General features: G+C 32.9%; 1 protein-coding gene across 1 annotated transcript; it reads left to right on the forward strand.

Moving 5' to 3' along the window:
• Positions 1–5,291: 5,291 nt before the first annotated feature.
• On the forward strand, positions 5,292–19,177 carry LOC139517346 (uncharacterized). Its single transcript, XM_071308291.1, has 13 exons — positions 5,292–5,462; positions 8,027–8,112; positions 8,425–8,557; positions 11,569–11,646; positions 12,248–12,334; positions 12,726–12,841; positions 13,459–13,633; positions 14,217–14,303; positions 14,609–14,716; positions 14,975–15,084; positions 15,759–16,644; positions 17,010–17,075; positions 17,691–19,177. Exons 1-13 carry the CDS (start codon positions 5,393–5,395, stop codon positions 17,855–17,857), a joined length of 2,169 nt encoding a protein of 722 aa, XP_071164392.1. The 5' UTR covers positions 5,292–5,392; the 3' UTR covers positions 17,858–19,177.
• The last annotated feature ends 685 nt before the right edge of the window (positions 19,178–19,862 follow it).

Here is a 19,862-nt window from a genome sequence, read left to right on the forward strand (position 1 = left end):
GGAATAGATTACCGTAGCCTTATTTGGCACAACTTTTTGGAATTTTGGGTCCTCAATGCTTTTCTGCATTGTACTTTTGTCTTTATAACTATTATGATCTGAACGTCACTGATGAGTCTATTATAGACGGAAAGCGCGTCTGGCGTATTAAATCATAATCCTGGTACCTTTGATTAATAACCATATTCGATAAGTTCATATGTATAAGATACCTTTAATCTTAAAAATTATTTTACTTATTTGTATTTTGTGGCAAACCTAGTACCATCACAGTAATTTCTTATATACGTCTCTGGTGCCGTCATATGAAATAGCATTTCATAGAACCAAATAGCTTGTTTTCGAATCTTATATCCAACTTCAATAATTGCACAATTGAAAGATTTTTTTTTACGTTTTCATTCTTGAAAGAACAATTGCGAATAAAAAGTTCAAACTGTAATTAATTTATCGTCGACGTATGAGACTACATATACATTGTACTTTTATATAATATATCTGTAGAAGTATCTAGAAAAAGATTGATTTCTGATATATTAGTACATTTGAAGTGTAAAACAATAATTAAGGATACCAATTATATCGATATCAAATGTAACCAGGGTCGGTAATTGAATATTATGTGCAAATTAATGGAATACAGAATGGAAACAACAACTTATATGACATACATTTCCTTTAGTTTTTGAATTGAGTACAGACATTTTAACTTTAATGTCTGTTGACATGCTATAATAAAAAAGTAAATATAAAGATGATGGAATTTTTAAATAGAACATCTTCATCTAAAATATATGCATCCCACATTCATTCGGTGCTTATTATATCGTGTTCAAAACATGGATTTGCACTACCCGAATTGACTGTTTAAATGTTAGAGGAATACAAATAGTCCGGCCGATTGGTGCAGATATAGAGCAGAATTGCTCACTTGATGAGGAAAGCATGAAACTTTGCATAGTAATTCTTGATTATATACCCTTTGATTTCAGCTATGGACCCACTCTGAAAAATCCAATATGGCTGCCATTTTCAAGATGGCGGAAAAACGGTTTAAATATCAAGATTGTCCTATAGGTATTCTATATAATTTTGAAAATTAAAGTAATGATTCTTTAAAAATGGACTTCATGTTCTTGAATTTGTTATCAATTAATTCTAAAATATTAAAAAAAAATATTTGGTTATTTCTATAACACATTCATTTGCAAATGTGGCTGCATATACAAAAAAAAAAGAGAAATTCAAAATATTCATCAATATGTTACATGTTATGGTTGGAATGAAATAGGTTGAAACGAGTCGATTGAACGTTAATATATGTCGGTTAAATGTGGTGGAATAGTAGGTAACTCATCTGAACTTTGAGCCAGTGCCAAGGGCACCTTGTCTCATGTCTCTTCAATGCCACGTCTTACGTCATTTATCGAGTTTTCATCTGCCGTACCCCCTTCATCGTCAAATTATTCTATGTAATCAATAGGTGTACCTTTCTTCAGGGGGATTAGACGATTGCCTTCACTTAAAACGGTTAAGTGGCAACTATTTCCTTTTCCAACTACGTGCGAAACAAATTCGCAACTATTCAACGAGCATGGTCCTAGAATGCACTCCTGGTCAGCACTTTTATTACTTTTAATGGTAACAGTCATTTTTTAGTTTGGCGGAACTGTGATGGTTCGTTTTATGCAAACTTGCTGAGTTGAAATCTCGTTTTCATTGTTAACAAATGCCGCATTTATCACTTTATTGTTGATGGTAATTGTAGGAGTACTCAGGTTTATCACTGCGCTCAGTGTGTCCAAAATATCTACTCTAAGTATAACAACATTTTTTTTGCAGAAATTAATTTCTCATTTACTAATGTTATCCTTGCAGCAGTTTCCACAATCATGCTCACATTGTGGTCATGTATAGTACCTCTTACTGCTAAGCTCTTTCACATGGTTCGTCTGATGACAATATCTGACGAGGACGTGGGCATCTGATCGATTTTGTGATGAGGTGATGTTTCATGGCCAATATACTTTGGAATCGTGCGTTGACCTACTGGCCCGACCCATTGCTGTTTTAAGACTCTATTGTTGGGGTTGCACTTTGATTTGCTCCATATCCTGGTGAAGGTGACCATTGTCTGAAATAACCGGGATTTCTGGATTTTGTCCGTGGAGATGCTAGCCGTTGTCTTTAGGGACCATATGATCTCTAGCTTAGTGGGGGTGTTGCTGATCGATAGGCATTAAGGTTGGGTGTATTTCTATCTTGCGATCTACCGCGATTGTATTGCTCAGGAGATCTTCCAAGTGTATATTGAGCAGGTGATCTTCCATTCAACTGGTGATCTTCCATGATTACTTGATTAGACTAACCGAGGTTATATTGATCGGCCAGTCCACGGTTATGCTGATTAGTTGAAAGCATAACATCAGCTAGTGTTGTGACAGTTTGTGTGAAGTTATGCACCTCATTATCCAAAGGACTGCTTATATTGCTTTTATCAGCAAAGTAGACTTGTCGATGGTCATAATTGGCACTTCTTCATTCATATATCGCCATTTGGTTTTCTATTAAGGTTTTCAATTGTTTTAACGCCTTGTTGAATGTTTCTGGGTTCCTCTCTATAACATGTCTTATAGAATCTTTGTCTTTACATCCTCGACGGATTGCTTCAGTTCCAATCTGGTTTGATCTTTCTTGCTGAAGCGCTGCTCATAATGAATGCCTTTTTAAGGCCTTGGAATCATCATCTGTGTTTACCTTGCGAGCGTACTCAAAGCCAACACCAGCCTAGTAAACTTGGGCCTACACACATTTTCCCTGTTTTACCATTGTCATCTACCGACAATTCGTTCAAATTGTTAAATAAACGGCGCCCAAGTCATGGACCCTCTTCAATTGAGCTTTTGCATTTTTGGGAGGTGGGCTTCGGCTCCGGTCCCTTGCACCAAGATTTTCTTGCCATCGGGTATATTCTCTCTCCAATGAGGAGTCTGAAGAAGAGGTGTTGCCACACTCTTTTGGTTTCCTCTGCCCTTTCCTGGATCGGTCAGTGGAGTCAGCTTGCTGTTATGGGAAGCCTATTAGAGTTCCAGGAGCTGACGAGGTTGTCATAATTGGAGTAATAATTGTGGGATTTGCCATTGCCTCGACTGGGATGATACCGTAAGTATAGGCACTGCATTCAGCATTGGAGAAGCTTGATAGAATCCACTTGCAGCCAATTGTTTCTGTAATGGTGTGCTGCTCTTAACTAAATATTATTGACTCATAGTAGATGGTAAGTGTGCGTAAGAAGACACATAAGCCTTTTTGCTGGTATCCTTGGTTAGTACTAGAGGTTTATAGTATTTTCTTAAATAGAGATTGTTGTTGAATAATTTGAACTGTCTCGTGCAGGACTTATGATGAAGACACCTTCAACAGAGTTGGTGCGGTTGATGGTTCATGCGAACTACAATTGGGCAAAGACCCAAGGCATGGATTTTTTGTGTACTTTTGGTAAACTTGCGTTGTACTGGCTATGGTCACATTTTGGCTTAGATGATGTGTCCATTGCAGGAATTTTAACTTCTTTATTTCGATTGTCCAATAATTCATTTACAACAGATGACAGTTGTCGGAAGGTATCCTGCTGTTCAAATGCACTTTCAAATTGAACTGTGTCTCCTTTCTCAGTTGTCAGCTTTTCCAGTTATCTCACCACAACATTGAATATCGTATTGGTCTCACTATCAATTCCGCCAAGCAATCATTACTAGCCTTGTGGTCTATCATGTTTTTAGACTGCTGAAGTTGCCGAGATATTGCTATCATCTGTTCGTTATTAATATTTATTGCCTCTTTCTGTTCAGCTCAAAACGTAATGAGACCAGCACATATTTTATCAATTCGCGCTTCGCTGTGTTTTATATTGCGGTAAATCTCAACTGTTCTTTGAGCATTAGATTTTCTATTTGCTAAAAATTCCTGGTACAATAGTTTAATAGTCATTTCTGAGCTGTCCTCTGTTAAAATGTCTGCAGGTGTGGGTTTCTCCATATCCCGTAGTGATTCAGTTTCTGCCATTTTAATGTTCTTGTCCAGTTTTGTCCTCAATTCCTGCCATTTCACTGATATGTGTTTAAATGATTCTCAATTCACAGTTTTATATCTCAAATAGCAAAATATTGCGACCCAAGAAATAAGATAGGCACTGAATAATATCTTAAGGCAGATAAATCCCAAACCACAGCTTTTATGTGTGACCCAAGGCAACAAAAAGTGTAGCATTTAATGTAAGCTACTACTGCAGCTTTTTATGAAAGCAACTACTTTGTGTATGAAATGACAAGGAAGGCAAAATCAAAAAGGAATGAACTGGGAGAGATACTATAAATGACACTTTACATCAATAAAATGCTTATATTCAGGTCAATTCTCAATAATGAGTATTTGCTTATTTTTCAAGGCGGCCATTTTGAAAATAACCGCCATTTTGTATTTGAAAGATAGATCAACCATAGATAACCACACCAAGTCATTCAAATATGTTAATCTTTGTGCTTCTAGCATCAAATCCACTGTGGTTTGTGCAATATTGGAAAATATTTTAGAACGTACGGCAGCCATCTTGAAATAAGCCGCCATTTTGAATTTTGAGGGTGGGTCCATAGCTAAAATTGCACAGTACACAAAAATGTACCATCATGCAAAAATTGGTGCTTTCCTCATTCTTTGAGCAATTTTTTCACCGATCAGCCGGACTAAAATGACCGTACACGGACACATATTTCTGACTCTAAGCATTTTGACAAATATTTTTTATGTGATTCGATGTCCTTGTTTCATGTTTCCCTGATTTCTTCGCAAGAAATCATATAAATGGAAGCACAATCGGTAGAAATGGGAAAACAAATAGTTTGCTGTTCTTAATCAATTTGAAGTTGTCTCAGTTGATGATTACTTTATGGGTGTGTTTTTTCTTGCGATACAGGCGTTTATTGCTTTTGTCAAAAGTTTTTTTTTCAACCTATTTTTATTAGGAATATTTATATTTCATTAATTGTTTAAGAAAAAGAACGATAACAGAAAGACTGTTCCGTTGATATGTGAATGTATTTCAGAGTTTGATTAGGATACATTCTATCATCTTCTCTCTTGCCAAATGGCTCTACTAAAAATGCATTTTATCTGATATTCTGCTAATTTGTACTATCCAATAGGTGATTGTTAGCATCTTTACAATTCACCTGCCATGTACCTATATTAACATACTCTCGTCCTAATTTACACCCTGTATCTGTTGTGAAACGAAAAATCAATCTTACCTGACAAACTGTTTTCAACGCTTGTTACCGTGGTAACGTATTTTGATTCTGCCATTTAAAGCATCATTTCTGCAGGTAGATAGGTAATGAAGACCATGGACAATGTATGGCGGATAACGTTAATCAGTTTGATACTGCCATGTGGGATTTGGACAGGTAACATTCTTTTTTTTATTATGTTCATTATTGTTAATAAAAACAATTATTTTTTTTTATATAAAAAAATCTAAAAATCATAAAATTTCTGAATCTTTAACAACCTCAGGATATACCTTGTCGATAAATGGATGATTAGAAAACTAAGTTAATGTCGTGTTTTAGTAAAATCTTTAGGGGATATATGTTACAAGTTTTGACGAGAACCTAAATTCTGCATACCATACAGTGTCTCATAGACCCTGGGATTTTTTTTTGTCTCAAAAGTGTCTTATATCCGATACGGTGACACAAAGACATTAAAGGATTTCCTTGTATTTAGTTGTTGTTTGTATGAATTTGCAAAAATTAAAAAAACACATATTACTTTTTTTCGGTTGTGAGAAATGGTATTCTTTTCAACCGCTCCAGATTAAAATAAAAATCAGAAAATAAAATGCACGGATTGACTTATTAATCAAAAGTCTGCACTAAAATATGTGTTGCACTGGTGCAAATGAGGTAACTCTGAGATTAGGAAAAAGATTTAAAAAAAAAATTAAACTCCTGATCTATGAATGCCGAACGCAAACAGTTTAAATATATCATCAGAGTTAAGATGTTAGCCATAAATGTTCAGATACATGAGTAACTATGAATACATTCTTACGAATTTTGTTATTCTTTAATTCAAACACTGTCTTGATTATGGACTTTCCGAATTGATTTTCCTCTGTGTTCAGTATTTTTGTGATTTTACTTTTTTTGATACTCAAGAAGAAAAAAATAGAAGAACTAAACGGAGCGATCAAAGTCATATTTGATGTAGAAAAGCATACAACTTTTATTGTTTTTATGAAAAAAGATGGAAGGCCGAACAACTGTAATCAAATCATACAAATATTTTGCTCCAAATTCCTATGCCCATACGTGTAAACAAAATAATCAAAAGAGATAATGAAAAAAATAAATAAAAATAAACGGCTTGCATTTTACCAGATAGATATAATGATAAAAATGCACACATTTATCTAACACATAATCAATAATTCACAGTTATAGTATTATACCAAATACAATATAAAATCGATGAGACAACTATCCACCAGAGACGAAGATATAAGTAATTATAGGTCACTGTACGGCAAATACATACATTTATATACATCTTAGGTAGGATTAATGGTCGTACATATTTTCAAATATGAATTCTTGTCATATTTCATTTTCCACTTCATTTTTTTAACATTTCCAACAAATGCTTTTCTGCAGAATCTTATTACATATCCAGCATGGCCTTGAAATGTCTAATTAACACTTAAAACAAATTAACTTCGAAAAATGCAAAAAGTCTATGATTTCAATGCAAATTTAGAAGCTGCACCCACTTCTCTGTCCAGGAAATCAGTTCGAATATGATTTTGAAAGATTTTTGGTAACTCAAAATTTTACAAAAAAACTTGGAGACATGATATTATGTTCATATATATATTTCAATTTTAGATTAAATTTATATAAGTAGGTTTGCATGTAACACTGTTAATGAAAGTAACGTTATTTTTTTATGACTGAATTGATAAAGGGTTTTCAGCAACACATTTACATTTTACCGACCATTGTCGCAAACATGTCAAGGAGAAGTCGAATGAAAGAAGTTAAATCACAAAAATTACCGAACTGCGAGGAAAATTCAAAAACGAAAAGTCCATAAGCAAATGGGAAAATTGCTTAAACACATCAAACGAATGGATAATAATAAACTCATCATAGATACCAGGATTGAAATTTTATATTTACGCCAGACGCGCCTTTCGTCTACAAAAGACTCATCAGTGACGGTCGAATACAAAAAATGTTAAAAAAGGCCAAATAAAGTACGAAGTTGAAGAGCACTGAGGACAAAAAATTCTTAAAAGAGGGACGAAAGATACCAAACTCATTAATCTAAAGCAAACTGACAACGCCATGGCTAAAAATGAAAAAGACAAACAAACAACAGCACACACGACACAACATAGAAAACTAAAGAATAAAGAACACGAACCCCATCAAAAAACTAGGAGTGATCTCAGGTGCTCCGAAAGGCTAAGCAGATCCCGCTCCACATGCGGCACCCGTCGTGTTGCTTATGTGATAACAAATCCGGTAAATAGTCTTAATTCGGTAGGTCACATTCATGAAACGTTTTGCAAAATACAGCTAAGGTAATCTATTCCTATGGTAGAAAAACCTTAGTATTTCAAAAATTCAAAGTTTTGTTTACAGTTTTAAAATTTATAATTATAAACATATCAATGATAACTCAAGTCAACACAGAAGTGCTGACTCATGGGATGGTGATACAAGCAAACGTTCTGTTTAGTTATTTTTAATTAACTGTTTCAAATATCAGCAAAACATTTTATTTTTGTATACAGTATAAATCAATACTTTCTTGTTCTGAAAGAAAAACAACAAACAAGCCTATAAATTTCAGTTTACTTGAACACATAACACTTAAAATAGTATCATAAGCGAACACAATACAAAGAAAAGAGACAACACAAATGTGCAACTTCATTTTGTATAAATGATCTCTCTTTTAGCCGATTATGGTGAATCCGGGCCGTTATCATTCATGTGCCCTGGAATGTCTGGAATTGTATCTCTAGTGCATGGCACCAATATACATGTAAGTACACAATTACATACAATGTACATATATTGTTATTGTATCAACATCATCAAAAGTCAATACTGCTACTACTACTACTACTACTGATAATAATAATAATGATCATAATAATAATGATAATGTTATAGTTATAATGATAATGATAATAAAAATAATGATAATGGTTATAGTAATAATGAGAACGACAATAAGAAATAAGAATAATCATACTGATGATAACAATAATGATAACAGTTATAGTAATTATGATAATGGCCATAGTAATAATGATAATGGTTTTGGTTCAAGACTACTGTTAATATATTTTAGGATGTCTGTGGACCAGAATTTGAACTGATGTTTAATGGCAGCCATACCAGTCTACATAATGCACATCTTACGTTTCATTTCTCCAGTTTCCCTAATACCATGCATGCTGTGCCACTTCATCATAATCCATATAGTATGTATCTTTTTTTTTTTCTGAAAAACAATAAAGATTGCTTATATGTACCTCCCTCAGGAAATATAAATGAAAATGACAACCGTATTTCCCCCCTTCTTTTACTATCTGGAGTTTTCGGTAGTTTTTATTTGCTTTTAGTTGACTTGTGATAGTCTTGTGATTGCTTAAACACTGTTTTAAAGGAACTTAAGGCGGTTTGGCATGCCACAAAACCAGGTTCAACCCACCACTTTTTCATAAAATGCCCTTTTTTATCTATTGATTTATGAATTTTGAACAGCGGTATACTACTGTTGCCTTTATTCAACATTATTTTATATCAGAATCTGATATTTGTAACTCGAAAGATTAATAACGTAGAGAAAAATCCCTTGTCGTATAAATAAAAAGAGATATTGGAAACACGTTTATTAGACCTCAAACAGCATTAAAGCAGTGAGAGAAATGAAGCCATACCGGTCACTTAGGCCTTCTTTCTACCGGCAGTTTAACCTCCCAATGTTGAGCGCTCGTTTAGCTGTGTAGAATATATAAATACGTAGCCAGAAGGGGAGTGCTGAATCCGATGCCTCTTGTAGAGAGATTGCCACGCGTTTAAACCTTTACAACAAATATTTGCGGGATACGTAGGTAGTCTATTGCAAGTCAAAATTTCTGTCCCTATTCAGTATACACTCAGTTTGAACTTTCCAGACTTATACCAGACAGTCTCTATTATATGATCTACCTGTTGCTTTGATTGTTGCTTTGTTTTTTTTCTGAACATGCAGGCAATATTCGCCACGGAATGTTTAGCAATCATCTTCATCATCCATCATCCATGATCCAACACCCATCATAAATCATCCATCATCGTCATCGTCAACATCATCATACAACGTCGTCATCATTGATGTCGATATCATCATCGCCATCTTCTTAGTTGACTGGTGATAGTCTTGTAATTGCTTAAACACTGTTTTAAAGGAACTTAAGGCGGTTTGGCATGCCACAAAACCAGGTTCAACCCACCATTTTTTCATAAAATGACCTGTAGCAAGTCAGGAAAATTGCCATTGTTACATTATAGTTCGTTACTGTGTGTGTTACATTTCGGTGTTGCGTCTCTTTTGTGTCGTAGTTCTCTTATATTTGATACGTTTCCCTCAGTTTTAGTTTGTAACCCGGATTTGTTTTTTATCTATCGATTTGTGAATTTTGAACAGCGGTATACTACTGTTGCCTTTATTTAACATTATTTTGTATCGGATTCTGATATTTTCAACTCGAAAGATTAATAACGTAGAGAAAAATCCCTGTCGTATAAATAAAAAGAGATATTGGAAACACGTTTATTAGACCTAAAACAGCATTAAAGCAGTGAGAGAAATGAAGCCATATCGGTCACTTAGGCATTCTTTCTACCGGCAGTTAAAGCTCCCAATGTGGAGTGCTCGTTTAGCTGTGCAGAATTTATAAATACGTAGCCAGAAGGGGGAGTGCTGAATCCGATGCATCTTGTAGAGAGAATGCCATGCGTTTAAACCCTTACAACACATATTTGCGGGATACGTAGGTAGTCTATTGCAAGTCAAAATTTCTGTCCCTATTCAGTATACACTCAGTTTGAACTTTCCAGACTTATACCAGACAGTCTCTATTATATGATCTACCTGTTGCTTTGATTGTTGTTTTGTATTTTTTCTGAACATGCAGGCAATATTCGCCACTGAATGTTTAGCAATCATCTTCATCATCCATCATCCATCATAAATCATCCATCATCGTCATCGTCAACATCATCATTGTCGTCGTCATGATGAATGTCGATATCATCATCGTCATCTTCATCTTCATACAACGCCGTCACAGTACAGGAAGACTGGGACAATCTCGTACGATGCCAAAAACGAGCTGTAGTATTTTTTTTTTTTTTTTTTTTTTTTTTTTTTTTTTTTTTTTTTTTTATAGATTAGCGAATTGATGCTGCAACTAGATACAATTATGTACTAAATTATAATCCTGGTACCTTTGATAACTATTTACACCACTGGGTCGATGCCACTGCTGGTGGACGTTTCGTCCCCGAGGGTATCACCAGCCCAGTAGTCAACATTTCTGTGTTGACATGAATATCAATAATGTGGTCATTTTTATAAATTTCCTGTTTACAAAACATTGAATTTTACGAAAAACTAAGGATTTTCTTATCCCAGGCATAGATTACCTTAGCCGTATTTGGCACAACTTTTTGGAATTTTGGATCCTCAATGCTCTTCAACTTTGTACTTATTTGGCTTTATAAATATTTTGATATGAGCGTCACTGATGAGTCTTATGTAGACGAAACGCGCGTCTGGCGTACTAAATTATAATCCTGGTACCTTTGATAACTATTTACACCACTGGGTCGATGCCACTGCTGGTGGACGTTTCGTCCCCGAGGGTATCACCAGCCCAGTAGTCAACATTTCTGTGTTGACATGAATATCAATAATGTGGTCATTTTTATAAATTTCCTGTTTACAAAACATTGAATTTTACGAAAAACTAAGGATTTTCTTATCCCAGGCATAGATTACCTTAGCCGTATTTGGCACAACTTTTTGGAATTTTGGATCCTCAATGCTCTTCAACTTTGTACTTATTTGGCTTTATAAATATTTTGATATGAGCGTCACTGATGAGTCTTATGTAGACGAAACGCGCGTCTGGCGTACTAAATTATAATCCTGGTACCTTTGATAACTATGGAACAACAACAGCATATATTTACCTTAAAAAAATCTATAAAACCATTAAAAATGAACAATAAGATTTGTAGGACAATCTTAAAGCTTGTTTGATAAATAAATGGTATGACCGTAGTGTCTTCTCGTACGTTCATAGTACATTAATTGAATTACATGTTTTCAGGACATCCTGTTCTGTTGTGTGTGTCTTTATCATGTTAATATTATATTTTCTATTCTTACCACACATTGTTATATATAGATCATGTGTCAATACACATACCCTGTTTGTTGCAGATATGGGAGCTGTGCATACAGAATGGTCCTTATCATCAAGTATTGACATTGACCAAGCAGAAATACCATGTGGAGCAGGTATGCATTGAATATTTTTTTACAGAACAGTATGATTCAACAAAACAAACCGGCTGATACATCGTGAATCATGCTCTAATTGCCAATAATAACACACCATAATAAGCTACTCTTATAATTAGAACACTTACCGGTGACAGCAAGTCATTGGCAAACGGCTACCTTTGTGTATACGTATAAGTTGCTGTTAAAATAGTATGACTGTTTGTTAAGAATAACCCTTCCATTTCAAACAATATGATTGACTATTTCAGTTAAAAAAAATGTTAATCGATTACACTAATTATAAACATCGAAAAACTAATTGTAAATAAGACCTCAAGAGACAAGTTCTTCGACTCATTGATGGACAAATAGTTTTGTTCTCATATGCTTTTTTTGCCTGGTAAAATTACTTATCTCTCCAACGCTCAAGGTAATTCCAAGGCAATCATTTTGGTTTTAAAAAATGGAAGGAGTTCTAACCTTACAAATTTGACTACATCTGATTTTTAAGTAGAGCACATTTCACCTATACACGAATTAAAAACAATTGTAATGGAAAAAACCCCAATAGTTTTAATAGCGAAGCAAATAATACCCATATGTGTTGATAATTTAGGATACATACTTGCTGTTATTGATGATATGACAAATGGAATGACATATGAAGCAGCACAGAGAGGTGTTATGGTATGCAATTTTTCAGGTACGTTAAAACAATGAACAGTTTATTGTCTTCATATAAATTATTGCAATTGATATGTTGTATCATATAATTCATAAGTGCTCACTCAATCTAAAATTTCGTTGTTAATATTGGGATACTTAATTTTTGGATTTCGATTGTTACTTGAATTTGTAGGTAAAATTGAAATATATTATAATGTCAATTTCAGAGTAAAAGTTACAGTCTAATATCAATTCTATCGAATAATATATAAATTTAATAACAACTCTTCTAAAGTTACAGTCTATATTTTGAAGTCACTTTTGTATTTTTTCTGTTCTAGCAAATTGAACAATTGTAATCATAGCTTTACCTAACATAATTCATAGTTACTTCTTAATTACATATTTCTCCATATTATTACTTTAAGACATCGACGTAGAACTTGAAGTTGAAATGCTACAACTTAATCACACTTTTACACTTACTGCTGGTGCTGGCACTCTTATGGACCAAATGCAACACCAGGGAGCCGCTGTTCATAGGGTAATATTTAAATATAGAATATCAGATTCCTACAATTACTGTACATTTGTTGTTGGTTAAGTGTATTAAAAGTTAGTAAAGTATACGAACAAAAGGAGAATAGAAGAAGTTTATTCTGAAGTTTGACTGAAAGCAGCACTTCCTTTATAACTGTATTTCCATCTTTTAAAGCGAAATATGCATTTTAAGTATATTGGTGAAAAATTATGCAAAAAAAGATAAATGATATAATCATATGAACATGTGGTTGGATTGCAAATTATACAACTCACCATAAGAGACCAAATGATGCAGAAGTTAAGCACAAATTACATATTATACGCTAATTCGAGAACTAATAGTGAAAGTACTTAAGCAAGGTATATCCAAGTTTTCATAAATCTTTTGATATTTTGCTATTATATTTTACTTATTGGAATTTCCATTAAAGAGTCTATCTTTCAATGAACTGTTAAGGGTACTTACAATAGTTTACCATGCATGTTTACAATATTAGTTATTTCTTTTTTGCTTTAATTTTCTAGACGTGTCTTTTTTTAAAGATTAATGGTGAATGGCAATAATTTCAATTGTTAATTATGTCATTAAAGGAAATCAAACCCCTAATTTCATTTAAGATAATGGTGAGAAATAACGGTTTCCGTAAGGTAAACAACGTCACAATGGAGAACCCTCATGTTGTGTCGATCTATCTCCGTCGACATGGTTCTCCAGAAACACACACACCCATGTGTTCTGTTCCATCTTACACACTAGATGACGCCATGCTCGGTGGCATGATGTTCATGGACGGTAAGTAACCATCTTATATTTACACATCAGATGACGCCATGATCAGGATATGATGTATGATGATGGTAAGTAATAATCTAAAACATAAGATGACGCCATGCTCGGTGGTTTGATGTTAAAAACATTTTTCAAAATTGGAGCAGCCAAATTATGGAGAATCATTCAAATAAAAAAAAAATGAAAAGCATCGATATATAAATACTTGTATACACAACAACAGTCTCTTTACAATATTTCAAGCACATTAATCATTCGGAGTCATGAAAAAAAGGACCGAAAAAAATGAATTCAACAGTGACTGCTACGAATCTGAAGTCAATACGTCGAACTTACAAAATCATCACGATTTTATTGTAGACAACTCATCTATTACATAGTAGTCACATCGTAGTTTAAAACTTCATGCGAGTGAAATAACATTATACACAAGGAAATACATGTACCAATTCAAGAATAATACAGTTGTTTTCATTCGCTTGATGTGTTTGAGCTTTTGATTTTACAATTTGATAAATGACTTTCCGATTTGAATTTTCTTGGAGTTCGACATTTTTGTAATTTCACTTTTTAATTTACATTTTAGGAATAGAACCACATCATGCCCACGAGGTTGAAGAAGACAAAGACATGCCTATCTCTGTCAACTTTGATGAAGGCATATCTATCTGTGGTATGTTTGTAGACTAAAAGAATCCTAAAAATTTATGAATTTAGATTATATGTTTAAAATCAAACATAATTTCATTTAGATAATTCTGTTAGTTATAGGTTCAAATATTGTAAGTGTTTAACAAAAGTTGTCATTAAATTTAAGCAAAGAAAGAAAAGAAGAAAAGATGCGGTAAAAAGAAGAAAAAAACAGAAAAAATATTGTATAATTATATGTAACATGTTAATACGGTGTTGGGGTGACAAAAAGAATAGGTATAAATATACAGAACTGTTCATAGTGATTTTTATTGTTTATTATTAAAGGTGATGCTGAATTAGTTATGATGTTGGATCCACTTGGTATGATGAATGACAGCAACCCATGTAATAACTTTGCACGACTGTCAGTTTATGTTGACTGTAGCCATTTGAGTGAGTGTCTTATTCGAATTTGTAAACTGAATCACTTGGTTTCAATCCAGCTTAAGATAATGATAGATAATAGATTCTGAACAATACTGTTTTTACAGATCAAATTACTCTAAACACCCAAGTCTTCTCAATGTTAACAGTTCAGACCTAACTCATTCATCTGTTGAGAAATTTCAAATCGAAATTGTTAGTTTCTTCAATTATTGATATAAACTACAAATTATTAAATCTTCTTTTTGTTTATTTTTGTCACTTTAGTGGCCAAAGACTTCTGTATGGTAGTTTCAAATGCAATGAAATCTGGATGGGAGGCTAATATGATATTTCAAGATAAACACAGTCATGAAATCAAGATGTACCACTATCAGGTAATTATATTCTAATGATGATGACGAAACATCCGAGTATGTTTGCTCCTCTGGTGTTGGAATTTTTGTTAGATATTCGGAATCCTCTGGTTTTATCCTAGTAGTTTTATGAAACATTTTGACCGCTTATCCCTACTTTTTTCATATATCAATACATACATTTTAAAAAGCCATATTTGAAGATCCTTATTAATTTTCATAGTTTTTAAATGAAAAAAGGGTAATAATAAATTGTACGAAAAATCCAGAGAATATATATTCTAACCAAATTAGCCATGACTTATATTTAGAAAACAAGAACATGGACACTTCTTTTGTTCTGCTGTTCTAGTTTCGTTATATATGTATACTTTAAATTTTATGTCTTTTAGAAAGCTTGTTATTCTGAAAAAGAGTAGCAGAACATTAATTATTGCATTGAACAAAACCCAGAAAAAATCTTTATTGCATTGTTAATAACTTTCATGTATATCACAACCATTCTATACAGATTAAGATAAAGGGAATTTGTTGAGATTTGTCGGTTCTAGTGTGAACTGAATAGAGGATTTTGCATCTGTAAATTCCTCAATACAATGAAGAAACGATGGAACGTGTAATACAAATCCTGAAATAATTTGTTAAAAAATCATGTAAGGTCCTTCGTTTCAATAACAGTGAATTATGATTTTTAGGCAATGGACAGCTATTGGCAAGGTAGAGATTCTCATAACCATGACAACCACATCGAGCAGGTAGGATTGGCAAAATATGTCTTATTGAAGAAGAAGTTGTCAATGTTGTATATGAGGCATAATGACGGAAACTTTCCATGTAAAACAGTTATTCCAATGATGAAAAGACGAATGAAGATGGACAGAATTATGGACTTTTCAGATTATACATTAGATTCCACAAGAATGAATACAATGCAAAACTTGAAAACGAGGCTTATGAACATGAATGCCATGGCAAATAATGACGACCTGCGATACGAAATTGAAATGTTTGGAAATGATACTTTTGGGATTTCTAATGATATAATGAGAAGTCAAGTCCAAGGAATGGCAATGGGAATGCAAATAGCAATGGGGCTTAAATATGGGATAGGATTAGCTCAAATGTATGGACAGCCAATACCTCATAACATGACTAGAACTATCTTGGGACCTGCCTTGGAAGGAATGGGGAAAATCATAAAAGAAACAATGGGACAAAAACAAATGATGAAAGAATATATGATGTCTACATTGGTTTATCATGCTGCTTCTACTTTAATGATGATTCACACAGGTTTATTCCATCTACCAATGGAAGTTGGAGAAAACTTGGAAAATATGCTCTATAACATTATGGATTTCCCAGAAACCATACTTAACGATACCACAGAAGATTGTGACCATTCGCATGCCGAACGGACTGCAATGCATCTGAGGTATCTCAGTTTAGGGCATGATTGGGAAGAGTGGTCATACGTGGACCAATCAATCTGTAACGACCTAATGGTTCCGTCCTATATGGCACATGGTGGAGCAATGGTCCTGGCAAAAGATATTTATGATGCAGTAGCAGGAGACGAAGGTAAAGTAAATAACAACAACAAAAGTACTTAGTATAATAAATAAACCTTTTCTTTCCAACAAACAAATGCATATACATACAGCTTTTCAACCAAACTAAAATAAATAATTATAGCTTTAAAAAAAAGTATTTTAAATATAGCTTTTTATTCACAGAAACATAGAAAGGTTAAAGAAATAATTCATGCAAGTCATAGATTTGCTGGAAATTTTAACAAGGTATTGGCCGTTATCTTTTAACACAAACGTTTGCATTTTTTTATGTTTTCGTGTTCTTTGTCGATAAATGATTGACAAAAAATGTTCTGTGATATCATTGAAACACAACTTATAAAATATTAAATTTGTATGCATTTGTATTTCCAGCAATGCCAAAAATGTGTCGCCCACATCTTTACATGCCTGAGGATAAGCCTCCTGTAATATGGAAGGGTGAGTGAAAAATACTAAATACCAATTGCTTTATCTTATGAATATCCATGTTTTCAAGTGAACTAAATCTATAATATACAGTTTTTCAATTTACTTATTTTGTATTCACACTTTTTTTTATGACCATGGCATACAGAGTACTCATGTCCTTAGATGATACCACAACTTGTATCAGACAACAACCGCGATTACATGAAGTTTGTCTAGTGACAAAATGTTTAAACCTTGAATTGATTTGCCACCATCATTCCCTTCTCTTTTGAAATTGTTTACTGTATTATAAGAAATAAGAATAACTAGTTAGCTAAATGATGTGTTCCTAGTCAGAATATAAAAGCACTAGTTCAATATACTTTCACCATTAGAGAGCCATAGAGTGTGGTGCTCATTTTCTCTATAATTTTCCATGATTAGATTTGTAAAAAGTTTTAAAAAAACAAAGAAAACGGGAGATAAAGTTTATATTAATGTCCTGCATGTAAGACTTGACTATATTTGCTTTATGAATTATTAACCAATTTTGTATTAAGTTTAACCTTATAATGTTGATAAATGATCTGTGATTGGTTGGTTTTTGTGTATATTATTTACGTTTTGATATAATATGTATTGCAGTTAAGGATGGAAGAGTAATGATGGGTATATACTCTCCCCTTGGCGACGTGGTTACCTGGAAAGCAACAGCAGTTTGTCGTTGTGGTGGTTGTCCAACAGACCCAAATGCAATGCATACTACGTCATACTACAACGGACATGAAATGACAACGAATTATGGTGGCTAGCTTGTACTCTGTGCTGCTTCGAATCAACTTTCTGTTGCCCCTTCAACTTCAATATGAGATAGCCATATGATTTTAAAAGAAAATAAGAAGCTATAGTCTCGTCAATCATAAATGCAATTATATAATCTTAGATGTTTTTGGTTACACATATATTTCTTCTCACAAAACATATCAATACAAGACCAACAAATGGTTTTATCAAGGAAACATTCAACGACTATCTTCTTTGTTTTTCGTGCTTTCATTTCGTTTCTCGTTTTATGTCATGGTATTTTTGAGTTTTTCTTCGACCTATGCTTTTTGTTGCTTCTTTTGTTATCCTGTCTTTTTTTATAGTTTTTTTTATTGTTTTATTTAATTTAATCAACATTTCATATTTTGTAAGGTTTCAAAACAATGAAATCATCATAGTGCATGATCTGTGATATTTTAAGAAGAGACATTATTCGTCAACTTGAATGTAGATCTGGTGCAGTAATATATACCGTACATTTTATGCATGCCAATTGTAGTCTTTTGCTGTTTACACATATGACTAGTCGTTTAATTTACCATCTGCTTTCCGTATTAAACCCTTTTATTTTCAACATGTGTAGCGATCGGGGATCAGTACCCTTTTATTGAATTCTGTCAGTTAACTGAGTGTTCCTGACTGAATCAAATAACTCACATAAGAAAAGACTATGATTGGAGTCAATTCTTGAATTTGCTTAACTGAAGGTAAAGGCAGTTGTGATAATTTTCAACATTTGAAATATAATTATTATGTATTGAGGACCAACATTACATGGAAAACTTTTGCAAATGCGATTTTATGATAACATCTTTTCTTGGTTAATATTTGTATATTATTTCTTAAAGTTTCCCTGATAAATTTTTATCCTTGGTGCACATTTTGTGCATTTCAAATATATTACAAAAATTCATAAAAGGTATTTTTTAAATTATTATTCACATGACGTCCAGTAAGCAATCAAATATCATCAATTTGTTTTCTTTGTGAGACACTGATTTTATACTTTCCTCCAATCTTTAATATAACAAACATACCATTTAATGTATTAACAGTTACCTCTCTTTTCCTATTGCGATGAAAGTTACGACATTTCCGGTGAAGTTTAATAATTTTTGCCTCCTACTTCTTATAAGTGGTGTATGAATAATGAACATGCAGTAGTTTATCCAGTATGATCATGACAAATAACTTCTTTAAATAAAACATTTACATTTATGAAGAGTGATACTGATTTACATTTATAGGCATACGGTGTAATATTTATGAGCATTTGTATGAAATAGACAAATAAAGTGACGAATGTCTTTTTGTGATCTGGATCCTAGTGCGTGACAGGTTTTTGGTTCATCTACAAAATATTTTGCTCTGATAACAAAGACATATAATTATACTAATACGAATATCGAATCATATATATTATTAGTATTATTATCATTTCATATTACTAGTATTATTATCATTTCATATTACTAGTATTATTATCATTTCATATCACCAGTATTATTATCATTTCATATTACCAGTATTATTATCATTTCATATTACTAGTATTATTATCATTTCATATTACTAGTACTATTATCTTTTCATATAACTAGTATTATTATCATTTCATATTACTAGTATTATTATCATTTCATATTACTAGTATTATTATCATTTTATATTACTAGTATTATTATCATTTCATATCACCAGTATTATTATCATTTCGTATTACTAGTATTATTATCATTTCATATTACAATTTTCTGTGGAATATCTTTCAAAATGACTTAATTCCATTCAACGTGTATTCATTGACTGCAATACTCCTGACTTGGTACATACATTTTGACTGACTGCAATACTTTTAATTTGGTATATATATTTTTGATTGACTGTCATACTCCTGAATTGAACACAGATTATGTATATATTGCAAACAACTCATTTTCCTGAATTTGGTACAGACATATTTAATTGACGGTCATACACACGGTACGACAT

This window comes from Mytilus edulis, chromosome 1, assembly GCF_963676685.1.
Source record: "Mytilus edulis chromosome 1, xbMytEdul2.2, whole genome shotgun sequence".
NCBI lineage: Eukaryota > Metazoa > Mollusca > Bivalvia > Mytilida > Mytilidae > Mytilus > Mytilus edulis.